At 41.0% G+C, this 18,716-nt stretch overlaps 1 protein-coding gene and 1 pseudogene across 6 annotated transcripts in view; both read left to right on the forward strand.

Annotated features, from left to right (window-relative positions):
• The window catches only part of SAMD13 (sterile alpha motif domain containing 13), a 59,566-nt gene that overhangs the window by 39,694 nt on the left and 1,156 nt on the right, over positions 1-18,716 (forward strand). For all 6 annotated transcript variants that reach the window (XM_074335044.2, XM_019715221.3, XM_074335048.2 and 3 more), the window contains one exon: positions 5,697-5,808. In XM_074335044.2, the coding sequence (XP_074191145.1) occupies positions 5,697-5,808 (112 nt within the window). The remainder of the gene's footprint in view (positions 1-5,696; positions 5,809-18,716) is intronic.
• Positions 6,781-18,709, forward strand: LOC148755703 (dnaJ homolog subfamily B member 6 pseudogene; annotated as a pseudogene).

The following is an 18,716-nucleotide window of genomic DNA, read 5'->3' on the forward strand; positions in this document are numbered from 1 at the left end:
AAGAACCTTTGAATCATTCTTTTTCTTTTTGGGCCTGCCTGCCTTTGAGCCAGCTTGTTAGGATGAAGGGAGAAAGAGAAAAGAATGGAGATAAACTAAAACTCATTCAGTTGTTCCGTTCTTAGGTATGTCAGAGGCAAAGAAATCAATATTAATTCATTACAATCAGAATTATATTGCTTTTAGACAAAGCCTGTTTTAAGATATGGGCAAAGAATAGGTTAGTTCAATTTTTAAAGTAAGTTATAAATATCAAGGAAATACAAAGTTAAAGTGCATTTCTAAGTGGAAACTTAATGTTGAGGATTAGCTTTCATAATATTTTAACCAGTGTCTGAAGTAACTTTTGCTCTGAACTTTAAAGCAGAAATACAATTAATGTCTATAATGGGATTTTTAATCTCATATGGATTATATTTATCCAGAGTTTCCTTTTGGTCTAACCAACCCTCAAAATCTATAATCTCATACGTACCATAGAATATACACATGCTAGATTCAGAGAAAGAGTTCCAACTATTTTCCACGTGCCTTCACTAATGTGTGAAAGAACAATGGGGACTACTGCTGCCGGCACTTAAAATTATAATGCGCTAACATGAAAACACTCATTATAAGGTCCCAATCTGCATATATCTGCCAAATTTGTTATTTATTGCATTTCTGTTCCCATGATGGAGTCTCTCTAGCTCTCTTTAAAAGTGAGGTGATTGTTTAATTAAAGGATAATTGTTTCCCAGTGTGAATTATTCATGCATGATATAATTTTTATCAATACATGACATACCCAACTATATACACAGGGGCTAAGAGGTGATTGTGTTAAATGGAAACATTGATTTGATTAAGTGATAGAAGTGTAGACAAATTCTGCCCTCATTTCTTGCTAATTTTTTGGCATGAAGTAAAATGCATATATATTTTTTAAAGATTCCATGCCTAGAAAAATATTTATGAATTTATCATCTTTACACATTGTATTCTATTAAACATTTTGCTATGATGATAGTGAATGATAAATATTAAATGATAATGGAACTTTCATAACTGCCATCTCATTTCATCAGTGCAAAATTATCAGCCACAATGGGAACCACCATCTGGGAGGTGTTTTAAACAGCACTATTTAAATTCCTTTTGGAATTTGGCATGCATAAATTATAAGAAACGACTTTGAGAGAATGGCCCATTTAAAAGGGACCTACGAATAAGTGTCTCGGTTTGGCCACCAGTAACAGGCCTTGAGGAGACATTTGGCTTTTCCAGTGGGGAAAGGCAACACTTAAATTCAACCTCTGAAATGTTCTCACAATTTTACTCAGCCTTGGCACAATGGCTTCCCCAACCCCAGCCATCATGTTGCCTTGGCTCATCTCCAGTTTGCTCCTTAAAACTGTGGCTGGAACCACTGAACTGGCCCGGCAAAGTCATTCACCATGCTTTAGCATCCACAACCTAGAAGTGACAATGTGTGTCTGCATGTATCTGCCTCTCCACGCCATCCCCTCTCAGGAACGATTGTAGGGTGTGTTTGGACCAATAGATGCTTTTCAAAATTGCTGTTGAAAATCTTCACGTGTCCTAGTCAGGCAGAACTGCTGGGCCCTCCAGTGCATGCGTCCTCAGTAGCACTTGTTCACCCCTCAATTCTAAAATGATTTAGAGTTTGCTGTCTACATGTCTGCTTCCCGTCGCCAGATTGCCAGCTTCTTGAGGGCAAGGCCTATGTATCCTATCCCTGTGACCCTGCATCTAGCACATTACTGAGAAGACAGTAGGCTTTTAGTAAATTTGGGGTATCAATGAGTAAGTAGAGTGGGAAAAGCACTGATATGGAGGCAAGCATATATGGAACCCAATCCTGGCTTTGTCTACTATGTAATTTTGGATGTATGTCTTGACCTTTCTGAGCCTTAGTTTCCTAAAAACAGGTCACAGTAGCCAGTTCACAAATAGCTGGGAGGCTGATGATCAGTAATGTGTGAAAAGTGCATTGTAGACTCTAAATACCCTGGGTTGTTAGTCCATTAGTGTTTTAGATCTTTACTGTGGATCGACTACGCACCACCGGACCTGTCTGGGTGCTGGCGAGCACAAGAGATAAAGATAGACAGGGTTCTCCTCTCAGGAGAAAGAAAACACTGGTTTTCCTTTGAAGTTATTTTGTGGGGAGGGGGCTGTCAGGCTTAAATTTAGGAGGCTCACTTATTAAATGCACTGATTAGTTTCTAGCCCCTTGTTTCTTCTGCGTGGATCCCCTCCACCCTCAGTATGAGAGAGCACCCAGTCCCACGTCGCTCCTGTTCCTTATGCCACACTGCCAGTAGTTTTGCCAAATTCATATCCTCTGCTGTATTGCTAGTTCTCAAGTACATTTTAGAATCATGGAAGTGATGATGTTGTATCTCAGCAAAGTAAAAATCAGGAAAGCTTCCCGTCCTAAACTTACAATGTAGCATACTTTGTTATTATAATTAAATAACTACTATTTATGAGGAAACGTAGCAAATTGAAGACATCCACAGGGAGAGTGAATTCAGATGTTTTCTGGGGCACTTAAAAGTGTATCCGATAGGACCCTGTGCTCACTGAGAGAAGTGAGCTGATTAGAAAACTTGAAAGATTCGTTAGAACAACGAACTCCTTTCCAAACATTCTTCAAGTGCACTTTAAGCAAAAGAGGAAGGAAAATGTTACCTTAAATAGAGTCTCCAGTGTCAGCTCATGCTGCTTATGTGAATGGGATGGTAGAAAAATCCCAGCACATGGATAATTTTTTAAAAACCCATTTAACTTTGACCTTAAAACACATAGTTAATATTTGACAATGTCAGGGTGAGAAGCAGTTTTTTTCTTCATGTATATTGCCTGTTAAATGGTAGGAAGGTGTGTATGTCTACACAGGTGAGCACGAATGTCCATCTACAAGTGTGTAGGTACATGGACGTGCAGTGTTTGTAGATTCACAGTCTCTCAGCCCAAAAGGGAAAACACTTCTAACTATTACGCATTCACTGTAAATGCTTTTAAACTAAGTGCTATGTTGCTAAATCAATGAGCACATGTGCCGTCGATTCATGGCTCCCTTTTCTTAAGCTGGGACAGAAGTTTGTTTTCTTCATCAAATATTTTAAGTTCCTACTATGTACAAAACGTTGTGCGGGGAGTCAGGCAGAGGTGCCGCTAGACCACTGACTTTTGATGTTTGAAGACTTTCAGGAATCCCCAAAGTCTGGGCAGTTTCATTTCCGCGAAAAGTAATGAATCTTTTCAACTTTCACTAAATGTGAAACCTCCCCAAGCTTAGTTCTAGGCCCAATTCTCTTCTCATCTCTCTCCCAAGAAACCTGGTAGTTCCTAAGAAGGGGTTAGAAACTAATTCCCTTCTAAATGCTGCTGTCTCCCAAATGTGTACCTCCAGCCCACTCATCTGCTTTGAGCTCCAGACTCAATGTCCCACCCTAAATCTCTACTTGGATATCGATGGTACCCCAAATTCAATGTGTCCAACTAACCCAAGTGGTGTTATCTCAGTGAATTAACCACCATTCGTCCAATTCCATGACACTTCCACTTCCTTCATTCGCGATGTCTCGTCCACCACTAAGTCATGCTGATTCTATTGGTTAAATATCTCTTAAATCCACACATTTCTCTCCTTTTCCATAGCCCCAACTCCAGGCTAGGTCACCATGATCTCTTGCTTGGATGACTCCAGTAGACCTCTCACTGGCACCCCTCTTCCCCTCTGGCTCCTCTCCGATACTCTTTTCAAGATGTGAATCTGACCAGGTCACCCCCTTTACATGATACTGTGAGGACAGAGCCCCAAAGAACAGTTTCCAGGCTCTCGGCCTCACGTGGAAAGGTGCTGGCTCAGGTAGTAAATGGCCAACTGTGATTGGATGGCCATCAGCTGTGGCTAGTTGGCCGTCAGCTGTAACCAGTGAGCTATTGGCCACTAATATAACTGCTGTGGCTACGCTAGCAGCAAAATGGGGGCTGGCAAAAAGATGGTGGCTGAGCCTGCAAGCGGCGCAGTGAGGGTTGCGAACAGTGTGGCTCCTGCTTCCAGTTTCCCCAACCCAACCACCAGCGAGAATATAGTAGTATGACTCCCCTACCTGTGGCTCCGTGGGTGTTCCTTTTTGTCCTCACCGTGTCCTGCGTTCTTATGTGGGGAGCGGGAGCAGAGACGCCGCCAGATGACCCCCTCGACAATACCAATTAACAAATCCTCATCGCTTGTGGACAAAAATCCAGAATCCTTGATGTGACCTTCAAGACCTGCATGGCTATCTTGGCAGTGTACATTCCTATCAAAGAATCTGGAATAATCTTCTTCTGACTTCCTCGTGTGGTTAATCTCTGGCTGCTTTCTAGACCTCACCTCCAGAGAAACTTCCACAGGAAAGCCTCCTCTAGCCCCTTAAATTGCCACAATACAGTGCACCTGTCCATCATAACATGTACCACAATGTGCAGCTGTGCGTTTGGCTGTACTCATGACTGTCTTCCCCCTACAGGACTGTAGGTCCACAAGAGCAAGCCCATGTCTGCTTGCTCACCGAGGTAATCCTGGAGAGCTAGCAGGGGCTTTGTCCCAAAGAATCTCCTAAGCCAAATTAAGCTATTTGGAATTTATCTCAAAGGCAATGGGAAGCCTTTGGAGGATTTTAAGCAGAGGAATGTGATAAGATGTTCACTTTGGAAGAAGCACCTTGCATGAGGCATAGAAAAATCCAGACAAACACTTCCAAACAGAAATGACACAGAATCACAGTCACTGCAGGTCCCTGCCATTCTGTCTCTATTCCGCTTTGCCTGTCCCTCCTCTCTAAATGCAGTCAGGCAGGGTAGCCACTGACGCTCCCAGACAAATGCTTGATCATACCTAGTCACTTGAACACTGATTGAGTTCTTAACTAGGTGCTTGACACTAGGAATAATAAAATAAGAAATGGTCCAGGTCCCAATGTATATTTCTAGCCCGCATCTCCCACGCTGGTGGGAGAGACTATCCGATGAGCAGAGAGCATCATCCAGCATGGAAAGTGCTACAGTGGGAGTTTGAATGGAGTTCTTGAATGCAGAGGGGGTTAAAACTAAAACAGTTCCCTGTAGAGCAAGAAAATACCTCACAGAGGTGGAGGCATTTGAATTAGGATTAGGTAGGAATGGGGGATCTTGTCAGGTAAAAACAAAGGAAGGGGCATTGTAGTGTCTGGAACAGCATGTGCAAAGGCACTGCGGCAGTGAGGGTGTATGGGGATGAGGATGAGGAAGGTGGGAGGAGGTGGGAAAAGACAGTTACACTGGGGCTATTTTGTAAAGGGCCTGGTGTTTTTAACTCAGGAGTATGAGTATCAAACTGTGAGCCACCAGAAATCACTGGACCACTCTTACTATTTCTGGATTTAAAAAAATAGTACATGAGGAAATACTTTATATTAAAGGTTTAATGGTTTAGTAGGAAAACAGTGACTGAGCCAGTGAGAGTCATGATCTTCTGAACCTGAGAAATACAAGAATGATTACGGTCCCGGGGGAAAACCGGAATCTAGGCGTCTGCGGGAAGAGAGGACCATGGTTCCAGGGAGCTGGCCCGGGCCTGCCCCTGGGACACTGAGTAGTGAGCCTGGCTGCATACTCTTGCTTGCTCTGCCATGACTGCTGTCTGGATTTGTGTCTTGTAGTTCCATGGAGAATGGGAGACCACCCGATCCTGCAGACTGGGCTGTGATGGATGTCGTCAATTATTTCCGAACAGCGGGATTTGAGGAGCAAGCTAGTGCTTTTCAGGAACAGGTAATTCAGTCTAGAGAAACATAGGATGATCACAGTTACCTCCCTTCCCCACAATGGGCAGAAGGGAGTGAGGAGGAAGAGGACCCGTGAGCAGTGAGGGATCAGTGATGCCATCTGCATGTCCTCCACCTCAAATCCTGGTCATACCGGACCCGAAGAAACGGAGGCGAGTAAAGAAGGGTAGGAGGAAGGGGACAAGCTAATGATTCCTTCCTGCAAGAGAAAAACCCAAACCCTGAGACCCAGTCGCAGCTAGAGAAAGGAGGGCTAAAGCTCACTTACATCTACAAGACGAAACAGCTCTACCTTCACCACAAACCCACTAGAAAACAGAAAAGGACAAAAAAAGAGGGACAATTCTCACTGAGAGACATGCTGCCCCATCTCCTACTGGCCTTGGCACCAACTGAGTTGAATAGCCCCTTCTAATTTGCTTTCCGGGTGCTTAGAAAAGTAGAGTGCAAAGAGTGCAGAATTTAGGTAAATCCTGGTCTTCTAACTCCGTGTGGCCTGGACAACTTACTACATCTCTCTGAGGCTCGGTTTCATATCTGTAACATGAGGCTGTCAGTACCTCACTTAATAGGTTGGTGGTGTGACGACTCAAGGACAATGTATACATGGTGCCTAGAATAGGTCCAATATTTTCTTCAAACAGTGTTGATGCCTCTCCCCTCACATCCACGATTGGTATTGGACAGAGGGAGGGAGGAGCCAAGGGTTCCTCCCACTTGTCTGGGTGATTCCTGACTCCATTTTTCAGGCTGGGCCAACTCTGTAGGGACAGTACTCAAGGGGCTTTGGCCATGAGGAAGCAAATTGGGGAAGCATGTTGTGGTCCACACCACATCTGTGTAGGGAGACAGAGTTCCTATCTTCCTATCAATGAAGGCTTCAGTTTTCTAAGCATTAGATTTACTTTTCTAATATTGTAATATAATTGAGAGAATTATAGACTGAATAATGTGTCTAGCTGCTTCTACCATATCGCGTTAGCTGTTATTCTCTCAAGCTCGGTTTGGACTGGTGAGCTTTTCTAGTATCATATATGCTAATCTGTGGGTTTCCTCCAATATTTTATTCAAACCTAATCCCTATACAGATATACTTTTTGTTAACTTGGAACATTTGCCAAAATAGCGCTTGAGTCACTTCACACCCACCAGAATAGCTAAAATGAGAAAGCTTGATAAACCCAAATGTTGGTGAGGATGTAGACCAACCACACTCTGCTGCACTGTCAGTGAGAGAGTGAACACTGGTACATCTACCCCGTGATCTACCAATTTAACGCCTGCGTATTTATTCAACTATTTATTCAAATGAAAGGAAATGAAAGCATGTGTCCACAAAAGATTTGTATAAAATTGTTCTTACTAGCTTTATTCATCATAGTCCAAAACTAGAAGCCTAAGTTTCCATCAATAGGAGAATGAATATACAAAGTGTGGTATCATCCTACAATGTGATACTACCCACTAATAAAAAGGAATTAACTATTGACATATACAGGAGTTTGGATGAGTCTCAAAACATTTTGCTGAGTAAGAGAAGCCTTACGTAAAAGAATTCATACCAAATGTTTCCTGTCTCAGTCTGTTTGGACTGCTATAATAAAAACACCACAAATTGAGTGACTTATAAACAAACATTTATTTATCACAGTTCTAGGTGCCGGGAAGTCCAAGATTAAGGTAGCTGCAGATTTGATGTCTGGTGAATGCTCACTTCCTAGACAGCCATCTTTTTGCTGTGTCCTCACATGGAGGAAGGAGGGTGAGAGAGATCTCTGGGACCCCTTTTATAAGGACAGTAATTCCATCCATGAGGACTCTTATCTTCACGACCTAATCACTTTTCAAAGGCTCCATCTCTTAATATTATTACTAAGACTCCTAATGCCCCTTGGGGATTAGATTTCCACATATGAATTTTGCGGGGATACAAATAATCAGACCATAGCAGTTCCATTTAGATAAAGGTTGAGAACAGGAAAATCCTGTAGAAAACAACCAGAACTGTGGTTGTCTTTGGATGGGGGGAGTGGAGAATGACTGGGAAGGGGCATGAGGCAATTCCTGGGTGATGACAGTCTTCTGTGTCTTGATAAGCGTTTGGGTTATAGGGAATGAGTGAGAGTTATGACTCCTCTTTCCTTTTCTCCTGACTGGCTCATAGTTCTTGGATGATCCTGGAGAGTTTGCCTTTCTAAGACTAGATTTCTGTAGTGAATGCTGAGTTAAACAAGCAGAATACGCTCAAGCTCCTGTTTTAATAGTCAAGTGTTATTCTTAGAGCTCGCCCTCATGAAGTATGCTTTCAATGCCCAGCATAGGGCAGAAAACTACTTGAGATATTATATATACACCGTTGAATTTTCATGACTAGATGATAAAAAATTGTCAATTGCCCATGGATATAGGTTGCCTGGTTTACAAGAGTCAAAGATACTTCAGAAATTTTACTTTCCTAAGAACTTTAGTTTTTAAGAGAGAATCTTTTGACTAAGCCCATTCAAAAGCATTGCCACCTTCCTCACACGGAACATGAAGGATCAGGTTCATTTTGTGAAACTCTAAAGCCTAAATGAGCACCGCTCCCTACTGACAATGCTTTTGGTGGCCAGTTAAGGCAGTCTGTCCGTCCAGTACAGCAACTTCACCACTCAAACTGGAGCCTAACTGCAAGTCACAGCAACGGTTCTGTCCATTGTAGTATAGTCACTTCACTTCTATCTTTATCTGTCTGACTCACTTATTCAAAACATATATGAATAAAATGGAAGATAGAGATCTGCCACTCAATCAATGTCGTATAATTCATATTGTTCAGATTTTTCAAACTTAACAAGTAAATGACATCAGTGATCCTGTTTCTAGAAGAGTATGTATGACTGAGATAATTTTTTTCTCAGAGTATCATGACAAAATAATGTGCAACTCATGGTGACAGATTAATTTTACTCTATTATCTACTTTCCCCAAGCCATTTGAATAAGAACAGTATTTTACTCTGAAATGCCCAATTGGTTGTTTCAGCCATTAATTTGAAATGCAAAGATTGGCATTTCTTTTCAAGTGGCTTTTTGCTAACTTTTGATATGTTTCTGAGGACACTGACTTAATAAATATAAGAAAATCTCTTATTGCTACAAATTTCCAAGTAACACTAACCACCTCAAAAGGAGTGGTCAAATAGGGAGTCCATCCTGAGCATGTGCCTAAGTCATGGCCAGATGGATTTCAACTGTAGTGAGTTTAGATGGATGTTTCTAATAAGACCCAGGACAAATCCAGGTTTTGGGGGATCTAAAGCTTATACAATTCTAATAGACTGCCTTGGGAAAAAATTACAAAAGCATGAATGTAAAATCACTAAGGCAAAACTTAAGCTTCATTAGCTTTATGGTTAATCCAGAGCTGAATTAGACCAGCTGAAACCCCACGAATTGGAAATACTTTTATTACTTTATCAGCATTTTATAGTACCAGGTACTAAAAATATTCGGCATTTTATAGTACCAAGTACTGAAAATATTCAACGTGATTTGACACCTGAGATTGCTTAACAATTGAAGTCTTCTGAAATGTATAAAATATTTTACAGCATAATGAACAGGGGAAGTGGCAACTCAAACTCTGCTGATATGTCCTTTCAGCCCATAAAAATTTAGAAAAGAGTTCAAAAGCCAATAGGTCATGCTAACAATAAGAAAATAGCCAGGCGAATGGAAAGCAAAGCTGATAAGGAAAGAATCGTTTTGAATTTTTGATTGAAATAGAATAGATTTCCATAAACCAAAAATCCCAAATGGTTCTTTAAATCATTCATTTGAACTGAGAACATTTATAAGAAATTATAAGATAGACAGGTGTGTAGTGTGTGGTGTGTGGTGCTTCTTTGGCTTATTCAGTAGTTCAGTTGTTGCCATCATTGTTATAGATTTTTTTAACACATTAAAACAAATATAAGACTATTAAAGTAAAATAATGGTCATTATTACAAGTTTACTTTTACTTTAGTAAAGTTACCTGAAGCCATTATAGGTGTAGAACCATTTGAAGGAAGCACAGAGGATTCCGGGCAGAGGGAGGGTCAAATGCGAAGGTATGGGGACATGAAATAATGTGGTTTCTCTTGAGAACTCCAAGTTCCTTGGAGTAAGAGGTGTGGTCCAGGGAATGCCAAGGGATTTGACAGAAAGGTAAACGGGGCTCCAGCTAACAGACAGTATCCTAGAAGAGGACTTTACCTGACAGGCACTAAGACACCACTCAAGGGTAGTAGGTGGGGAGTCCCATGATGAGATTTGTGTTTTTGAAAGTTCAATCTACTGGCAGTGTGGAGAGTGGCTTGGAGGACAAGCAGACCAAAGGCGAGAAACCTGCTGTAATACTTCTATTGGGAATGGAAAGTAAGACATAGATTAGAAAGTCTGGGAAGAGAGTCAAAGGAACTTTGTGGATTGTTTACAATGGAGGTTGAAGATTTGTCCCATTCTGGTTCTCTGCTGTAGCCCCAGGACTTAGCTGAGTACTCACAGGTGGGAAAGAGTAGAGGCTGGAGTGACTTCCAGGTTTCCAGGTTGGGTGCTTGTAAAGTAGTGCCATTAACCAGGATGTCTGTGGGAGGTAAGTTTTGAAAGGGATGTAATGAGTACAGTTTGGGGCACATTGTATTTGAGGGCCTGTAGGACATGTAAATGAATATATCTAGTAGACAACCCAGGGAACAAGTGAGGTCTAGATACAGAGAGATGAGAGTCATCAGCATTATAGGAGGGAATAACAATGAGAGAGGCATTTAGAAAGGGGTGAGAAAAAGGCCAAGGCCAGCACTTTGGAGAATACCAAGGTTTTAAATGTTAGGAAAAGGAAGGCAACTAGGAAAACCCACTGAGAAAGAAGACTTGGGGAAGTGGGGAGAGAACCATTGATGAGAGGTTGTAAGAAACCAATAAAGGGGAGAGTTTCAAGGAAAATGAAATGATTGACAAGGTCAAATACCTCAAAAAAGTGAAACCCAGTGGGATCTGTGCATAACGGGGCAGTTTCAGTGGAGCTGGGGGGAAGGAGTCATGTAGGCATGTGGGTTCTTTCCTCATCAGAGAGGAGACACTCAAACTTATTTACATGCAGGGAAGTAGACAAAAGAATTGGACAGATTAAAACTGAATGAAATTGAGGACAGTTAAATGAAGCAAACTCCCTGAGGATAGGAAAATGATGAGATCTAAAGAGTATGGAGGGGTGAGGATATGGAGAAATTAGAACCCTCATGCATTGCTGGTAGGAATACAAAATGGTGTAGCTGCTGTAGAAAATAGTTTGGCAGTTCTTCAATAAGTTAAGCATAGATTTACCACATGACCCCGCCATTCCACACAAAAGAGGAACTTAAAGACAGATATTTGTACACAAATATCCATTGCAGCATTATTCACAATAACCAAAAGGTAGAAACAACCCAAGTTTTCATGAACAGGACAATGGATAAACAAAATGTAGGATATGCATGCTCGTACATTGGAGTATTATTTAGTCATGAAAAGGGATGAACCTCTGATACATGCTACAACATGGGTGAACTTTGAAGACATTATCCTAAGTCAAATAAGCCAGTCAAATATTGTATGATTCCACTGATATGAAATACCTAAAATAGGCAAATTCATAGAGACACAAAGTAGATTAGAGATTATCGAGGACTGAAAGGAAGGGATAGTTATTGCTTAATAGGGTTTCTATTTGTGGTGATGGAAGAATTTAAAAAATAGTGGTGATGATTACACAACATTGTGAATGTAACTAATGCTACTGAATTATACACATAAAAATGGCCTATTTCATATTATATGTCTTTTACCACAATAAAATGTGATTTCAGCCAAAATATACATAATGAATCAATTTGGTCAGTAAAAACTTTCAACTATTTTACTTTTTAAAAAAAAGTATTAAGGGATTAATTCTGAGCACGCCAGAGATATCTCCCTCTATCCTTTCTGCCCTTCCAATGCTCCGGGGACATCGATGAGAATGAGTGCAGATACAGCTAAGATTGCCCTTGTCCTGAGGGACACTAAGGGAGTTTCTGACAGTCTCTGTTTCCTTTCCAAACAAGAGGAAAGCAACTCTGCTTAGAGTGGACAGGATGCATGGGGTTTTAATAAGGAACTGAAGGAGAGCCATGAAGGTTAAGAATGGCCACCCAGGGGAATGGAAGAGGAAGCTGCCCAAGGATAAATGCAAGAACTGCTGAGGTGTTCTACTGACCCAGCTGACACTGGTACACTGCCCAAGTGCAGTGTTTCATTTGCATGGTTTCTTGATTTTTTTTTTTTTTTTTTCCCCGCTGCATCAGGTACAGGAGTCAGAAAAGCTGATGGTTAGACTGCTCCTAAATGGCATGTTTGTGGCGGGGGCACAATGGAGGGATAATAGCCTAAGAGGGTATGTAAAAGAATGGTTCCCAGGGCCAACCAGGGGTACAGACTTGGCACAAAAGAGGAACCTGAAGGAACTTGGTACAAAAGAGGAAGCCTGCAGAAAGTGGAGATGAAGTGAACAAGTGGGTGTAATGAGAGTGAGGAGTGTGAGATAGAACAGGATACTGGACTTTCGGTGGTACGTAGGTGGGACTCTTCCGATGGATGACATTATAGGACTAGGTTCTAGAAGTGAAGGTGAAGTTGTAGAAATGGTTGGTGTACTAGACTACCTGCTATCAAAAGTGGATGTATCACAAGCCATGTATAATGACTTAATTATAGTCGAGGTTTGTTTCTTGCTCATATAAGTCATCCAGTGTGGTCAGTGGGGGTGTCTGCTTCGCTGTAATTCAAAGACCCAGGCAGATGGAGCTTCTGTCATCTTCAACCAGAAGCTTTCTTTCAAGGTCATCTGGGCATCGTCATCCAGCTGGTGTAAGGATACAGAGCAAGGAGGAGTGCATGTAGGTGGTTTTATGGGCCAGGCCTGCAAGAAATGCACATCCATCCCTCCCCAGGTCATTGGCCAGAACCTGGTCACATGGCTACATCAAACTGCAAGGAAGTCTGGGAAATGTGTGGTTGTACATCCTGGAAAAAGAGCAACGAGCAGCCCTTGCTACCCTTGAGCTTTAAAGCCATTTTTTTTTTTCAGCATTTGCTGTTGTGATGCTGCTACTTAGTTTTGTCCTTTAGTCCAGAGATAAATTTCAAAAAGACTAACTTGAAAAGGTGAACTGAAGTGAAGAAGCCTTATTTGATCAAACATGAAAAGCCTTCCCTTGTAATTCTGTTCCTTAAATCCACTCTTTTTTTTTCAATCTAGGCAGAAATCTCTAACCCAATTTCCTCATTTGATGAAGTGAGTTGCACTCTTTTTCCTTCATCAGAAATGTGTACAATTTTTTTTTTTTGAATAGAGCCCCTTTATCACCCACTTTGTGCCAGCGGCAAACATTAAATAATACAGTGAGCCAGCCATTAAGTCACTGAAGGCATTAGCCCTCACAAATGAGCCAGAATGGATTTTGTGCCTGATTTAAGTGCAAGACCTATTTTGCTTCTGACTGTTACTTTGATAAATGAGGGAAAGACTTTTTGAGCCATACCAATATTTTCTCTCTCTTAACAAGCTGGTCAGTGTTGCTTTTTTTAAACTAGGTGAAATCTCCCCAACATGTATATTATCCACCCCAGTTTTTCCACCAATAGGAATGCAAGGCAAGCACAGCATCAGCTGAGAGTCATTGGCTGATACTGTTGAGTCACAGTTACTCCACCCACAATGAGCTGCAGAAGGCAGAGAGGGGTGGAGATGCTGTAGAGGACCCCTACACCAAAGAGGAGTTTTTCCCCCAGAAGAGACTTTGGTCCCAAGAACCATGTGATAAGATTTAAATGGTCTTAGTGTAGACTTCAGTAGTTCACCATCTTCCTTTCCAAAGTTATATGGAAATTCTTCAGAAAATAAACACTTGGTGAGGAAAGGCTCTTTAAAGAAACATGCTGAATTACTACAAAGTACTAGGAGTGCCCCAAAATGCTTCCTCCTCTAATATTAAGAAGGCTTATCACCAGTTAGCTCTTCAGGTACACCCAGACAAGAACCCAGAAAACAAAGAGGCAGCTGAGGAGAAATTCAAACAAGTAGCTGAGGCCTATGAGGTCTTGTCTGATGCCGAGAAAAGCAACAACTATGACAAGTCCAGAAGGAACCATAGCAAAAGGGAAAATAGAGGAGACAGCAGAGATAAAAATTACTTAAAGGAGGAACTATGATTTGAGAGGCTACACTGTGGCTCTCAAAATGTCTTCAAAGATGAAGACCTCTTCTCAGGAGATTATTTTTCCCCTGGCCGTGCGGGTAGGGCCAGGAGATTCCACTCCTCCTTCTTTGATGTGACCCCCATATTGGACACAGGATTTTCCACTTTTGTATCCCTGGGCTCCAGACAAAGTCCCCCTTTTTCTGGGACATGTGTACCCTTTGTGAGCAGTGGAATGGGAAACCTCAGACTGGTCACCACTTGTAGCCAGATAGTGAATGGCAAGAGAATTGTTACCAAGAAAGTTGTAGAAAATGTGAGAGGGAAGACTGAAGAGGAAGAGGAAAACCTGTTTCATCAGATTCCTCCATGTCACTGGTAAGGAGTTGCTGCTGTATTTCTTTCACAGGGAGACTTTCCTATGAGACTGCTGATCCTGAGGCTTATCAAAGACAGAACTGGAATCCAAGAGTGTGTTGAACTGGAATGGACAGAGGTCAGCTTAGTCCGAACCTCTCATTTTACAGAGGAAGAGAATAATGGGCCAGATATTACACAAGGAACTAGGAAGCAGCAGAGTTTGGCCTCCAGGCCCAAGTCTTCTGATTCTAAATTGACCCTTCTTTTCCCCTGCACTATATTTGGTATAGTAGAGACCACCACCACAAATACAGCTTTCTGAGTCAGTGCCCTACCATCATAAACCCCATCGACTACTCTTCGACTTCTTTCTTGCCTTACCTCGCTATTGTGCTGTTGTCTCTTTCTTAATCGTCACTCTTTTTCTCTTTCTAGCTTCTTTCTCTTAGCTTCTTCTCTTCCTACTTCCTCTTCTTTCCATATATTTCCAAAGGACCATACATATCACAGGCTCAATTGAAAAAGTTACCTAGATGTAAATTAATGTTGACAGAGAGAAAGAATAGAAAGTAAATGGGTTAAGATTTTTTTTATATGTTTGTTTTAAATAGCTAGCATTTATTGAGTACTGAGTAGATGTGGGGAATTCTACTTCACATGTGTTGTCTCAATAACACCTTCAGTAGTGAAATACGGTAGCTATCCCTGCCCCCATCATGTAGATAAGGAAATGGGGCTTGAAAGATTGACTTGCCCCAAGCCCCACTTAATAAGCAATAGAATAGTCTCTTACTCTAAAACATATTTATCTACTGAACTATAACATCTACGGATCCTATTCATTTATTTGTAGATCTAGGTTCTTACGCTCATTGGAAATTTATACCTGACATCCCTAAACCTTACTTCCATGCATGAGTACTTGCTGGAACTTATTAAGTATGCAAACATTTTGAATATTATTGCCCAACAGGTACTTGGTTACTCTTACATGAAGTCAGAAGCAGTGTAAAAAGTTTCCTTAAAACTAACAAATGATTATCCCTCAACACAGATACGTAAATAGGATCCCAAGATGTGAATTATCTTTGTTTTAGCTTTAATCATGATATATACGCAAAATCATGGGATTTGTTTGTTTGTTTGTTTGTTTGTTTGTTTAACTGAATCTGGTCATACTCCAACCCTTTCATTTAACTAAACGGATGGGTCCAGAGGAGTGGTTCCTTGTGGAAAGTTCCTGACGGAGCCTGCAGTAGAACTTCTGTATTCCAATTTCCAATCTCAGGGTCATTCTACTACACCCTGCTGACTGGCAAAATTTGGATTTCATTTGCTTTGCAAACTTTTATAGAACGTATGTAATAAACGATTAGCTTTCTTAATTCAAGGAACTTCCCTATGTTTGTAATTTTTATGAGACAAATGTTTTATGTAGTTTTTAAATTTTAAAAATTTGAATGAATTTTTTTTAACTTGAACGGGAATATTCCTGCATCTCGCCAGCAAAAGGTAGCATTCAGGCAGAGCACTCTTCCAGAAAGGAAGCAAAAGGTGGATTTGAAATTGGAACATATGTCTTTTCTTTCAAAGCCTGTACATTTCCACTTGGAAGCCATTGAGAACCTCCTGTATGTCAGGCACTGTGCTAGGTGCCTGGCATAAATGCATCATTTCTAACTTCCAAAATCCGTCAGAGGGTTGTTTTCATTCCACACGTGAGGAAACTGAGGCTGAGGGAAGTCGAGTCCCTCACCCAGAGTCACACCTTAAGTTGTGAAGACAAAGCTCAGACTAGTCGGCTTGGCCTGGAAGCTCACATTTCCATTATGTCACGTTCTACTCCCATTCATCTGAGCTGCTATCGCAATGGTTTAAGAGGAAAATTTTTGTTGTATGAATTCTATTCATTTCAAAAACTTTAAAGTGAGGATTTCCAAATCGAGCTTTCTTTTATCAACCCTCATCTGAGGTGAACTGCGGTGGCTACTGAACAAAGGGAAAAGCAGAGTGAAGCATGAAACATGATTTTCCATTTTTTCTTAAATAAAACCCAAATTTCAGCATTTTTCACAGACCTACTTGGCTTTTGACAGAAATGCTGAGTTGTAGGACTTTCTGCCAGCAAAGATTTTTTTTTAATTAACTTTCATTTAATCAAGGAAGTTTTCTTGTTGTATAAAAATGAAAGCAGTGTCATCTCTTCCTGATGCCTGTCTAAAATCTGTAGTAAATTGAGTAAAACACCAGCAAAGGAAAGATGGCAAGCAGCAGGGGCTATGCTGCTTTCTAAAATCATTGCAAGTGAGTCAACATTCGTCTCAGTGTGTAAGATAGAGTGTAAGATTTGAAGTCATGTATGATTCAGATTTCTGTGACCTCATAATGCCTTCAGAACTGTGACTGTGATTTCCAGATGTCAAAATCTCCTCGACCAACTCTCATACTTGCAGGTTTTACTGATGGTCCATCTTTGGGATTACTAGCTGCCTAAATAGAAAAAAAAAAAAAACTTTAGGATTGGAAAGTTAATTCCTATGTCCTTAATTTTCCATTCTTGCCCTATCAACCAACGGCTTTTTTATGTGCTATGGTTTTGAACAGTTATCTCTTACAAATTAATCAGAGACATGTATTTGCTTGTAGATGACAAAATGAAGATTTCCAACACTCAGATACACAATAGGCCAGTTAGAAGTATTTCTTGTCCTGCTCTGGTTTGTATTAGGTGGTTAACAAGTGAAATGAGGACCATGGTCCTGTCAAGGAATAATAACAAGTGATGGTAAAACTCACAGCTCAGGGACCATTTGCAAGAGGGGTGTCTCATAAAATCTTGTCAGAAATACAATACCCCCTATTATCAACCAAGGAGGGAGAGGGGGAGGGGACTTGCCTAAGGTCACAAAGTGGTTGTTTCTTCAGCCCCCTAGCCTGGTGCTATTTCTCCTACATACTCAGACATTCACAGCACATTTTCTTCACAGCCTGGGGAAGCTCATGAGAGAGGTTGGAGGAATGGCCCCTTTGGGGATGGTGTGGGAGGGAGTCATAGTTTTATGTAGTTGTAGTTTCATACTGTGTCACCTTGTCTATCCATCAGTGGGGAAGGTGGGTACAGATGTGTGTGGATAAAATGAATAGATTATGTTGAGGCTTACTGAGCATGCACCACTCGTCCGTCTCTTGAGCCCAGGTCCCCTAAGAACCAGCTCAGCTTCTCTCCACAATAAACAATAACAAAACTAATGTGCGATTCAGCATTCTTCTCAGTGCTTTTTTTTTTTTCCAAAAATTTCAAACAACTGTCTATACTTAGGGTTCTCATATCTTTTATGGGAAGCCCATTTTTATTTCACCCCAAAGCTTCGTAGTCTTCGTAGTCAGGGGAGCTGGAGTGAAGGGTACCTGGTTGGTACCTGAAGGGTGTGGAGAATGGAGTCTGAGGAGAACAGGGGAAGGAATTTGCTGAGGTGGGTAGAGCCCTACCCCTCACTACCTTATTTGAATCTCAAGGATCCATTGAGAGGAAGTACAGTAGGGCCCTCAAAATAGGAGGTTGATTTTCAGGTTGAGGCAGGACGGTTCTCCATGTAAAGGGCAGACTAGAAGTTCACAATGAATGAGTTGTGTTTCCAATGCCCGTTGTTGTGATTGACATGATTCCAGAAAACCTAAGACTCTAGTCCCCATTGGTCCATCTAGACAACACATCAACACATATTTACTTCTAAGTGTCAAGAAAAACAGAAGAGAGTTACGAAAAGAGCATGTGCTTTGGCTGCAGGCAAATGAGAATTGAAATCTTCTGCTATCCTTTCCTAACTTCTTGGTCTTGGACAGCGTAACTTCTTGCCTTGATTCTTGGTTTGCCTGTAAAAGTATGATAATCCCTGCCTGTTCTAATTCATAGAGTTGTTTTAGGAATGAACTACACAAAATTCAGCATAAACTTTAATGTATTTTATAAATGGAAAGTGTCATTCCTTTCGGAAGCAATAGTTTTTATCCTTAAGGGCACATGCTCCAAGCTTGCCGTCAGTTTTTAAGACATGACATTTGTGATATGATCTTGAAAACAAGAACAGCTATGAATTCTATTTAATCCAAAAATAAAAGTAGAATATGGAAGATAAAAATAGAAGATGCCATTTTTTCCATTTTGGCATAAGCAAAAAGTAATGATTATAACTTGGAGAAAATTGATATGACTTTTTCCTTTGAACCTCCTTTTTTCCTCATTATTCTTGAGCTTTTGGGCTTACGTGTTGGATTTACCCTCTGTTTCTGTT

This window comes from Rhinolophus sinicus, chromosome 14 (genome assembly GCF_057876585.1).
Source record: "Rhinolophus sinicus isolate RSI-liver-muscle chromosome 14, RSI-T2T, whole genome shotgun sequence".
In the NCBI taxonomy this organism is placed as follows: domain Eukaryota; kingdom Metazoa; phylum Chordata; class Mammalia; order Chiroptera; family Rhinolophidae; genus Rhinolophus; species Rhinolophus sinicus.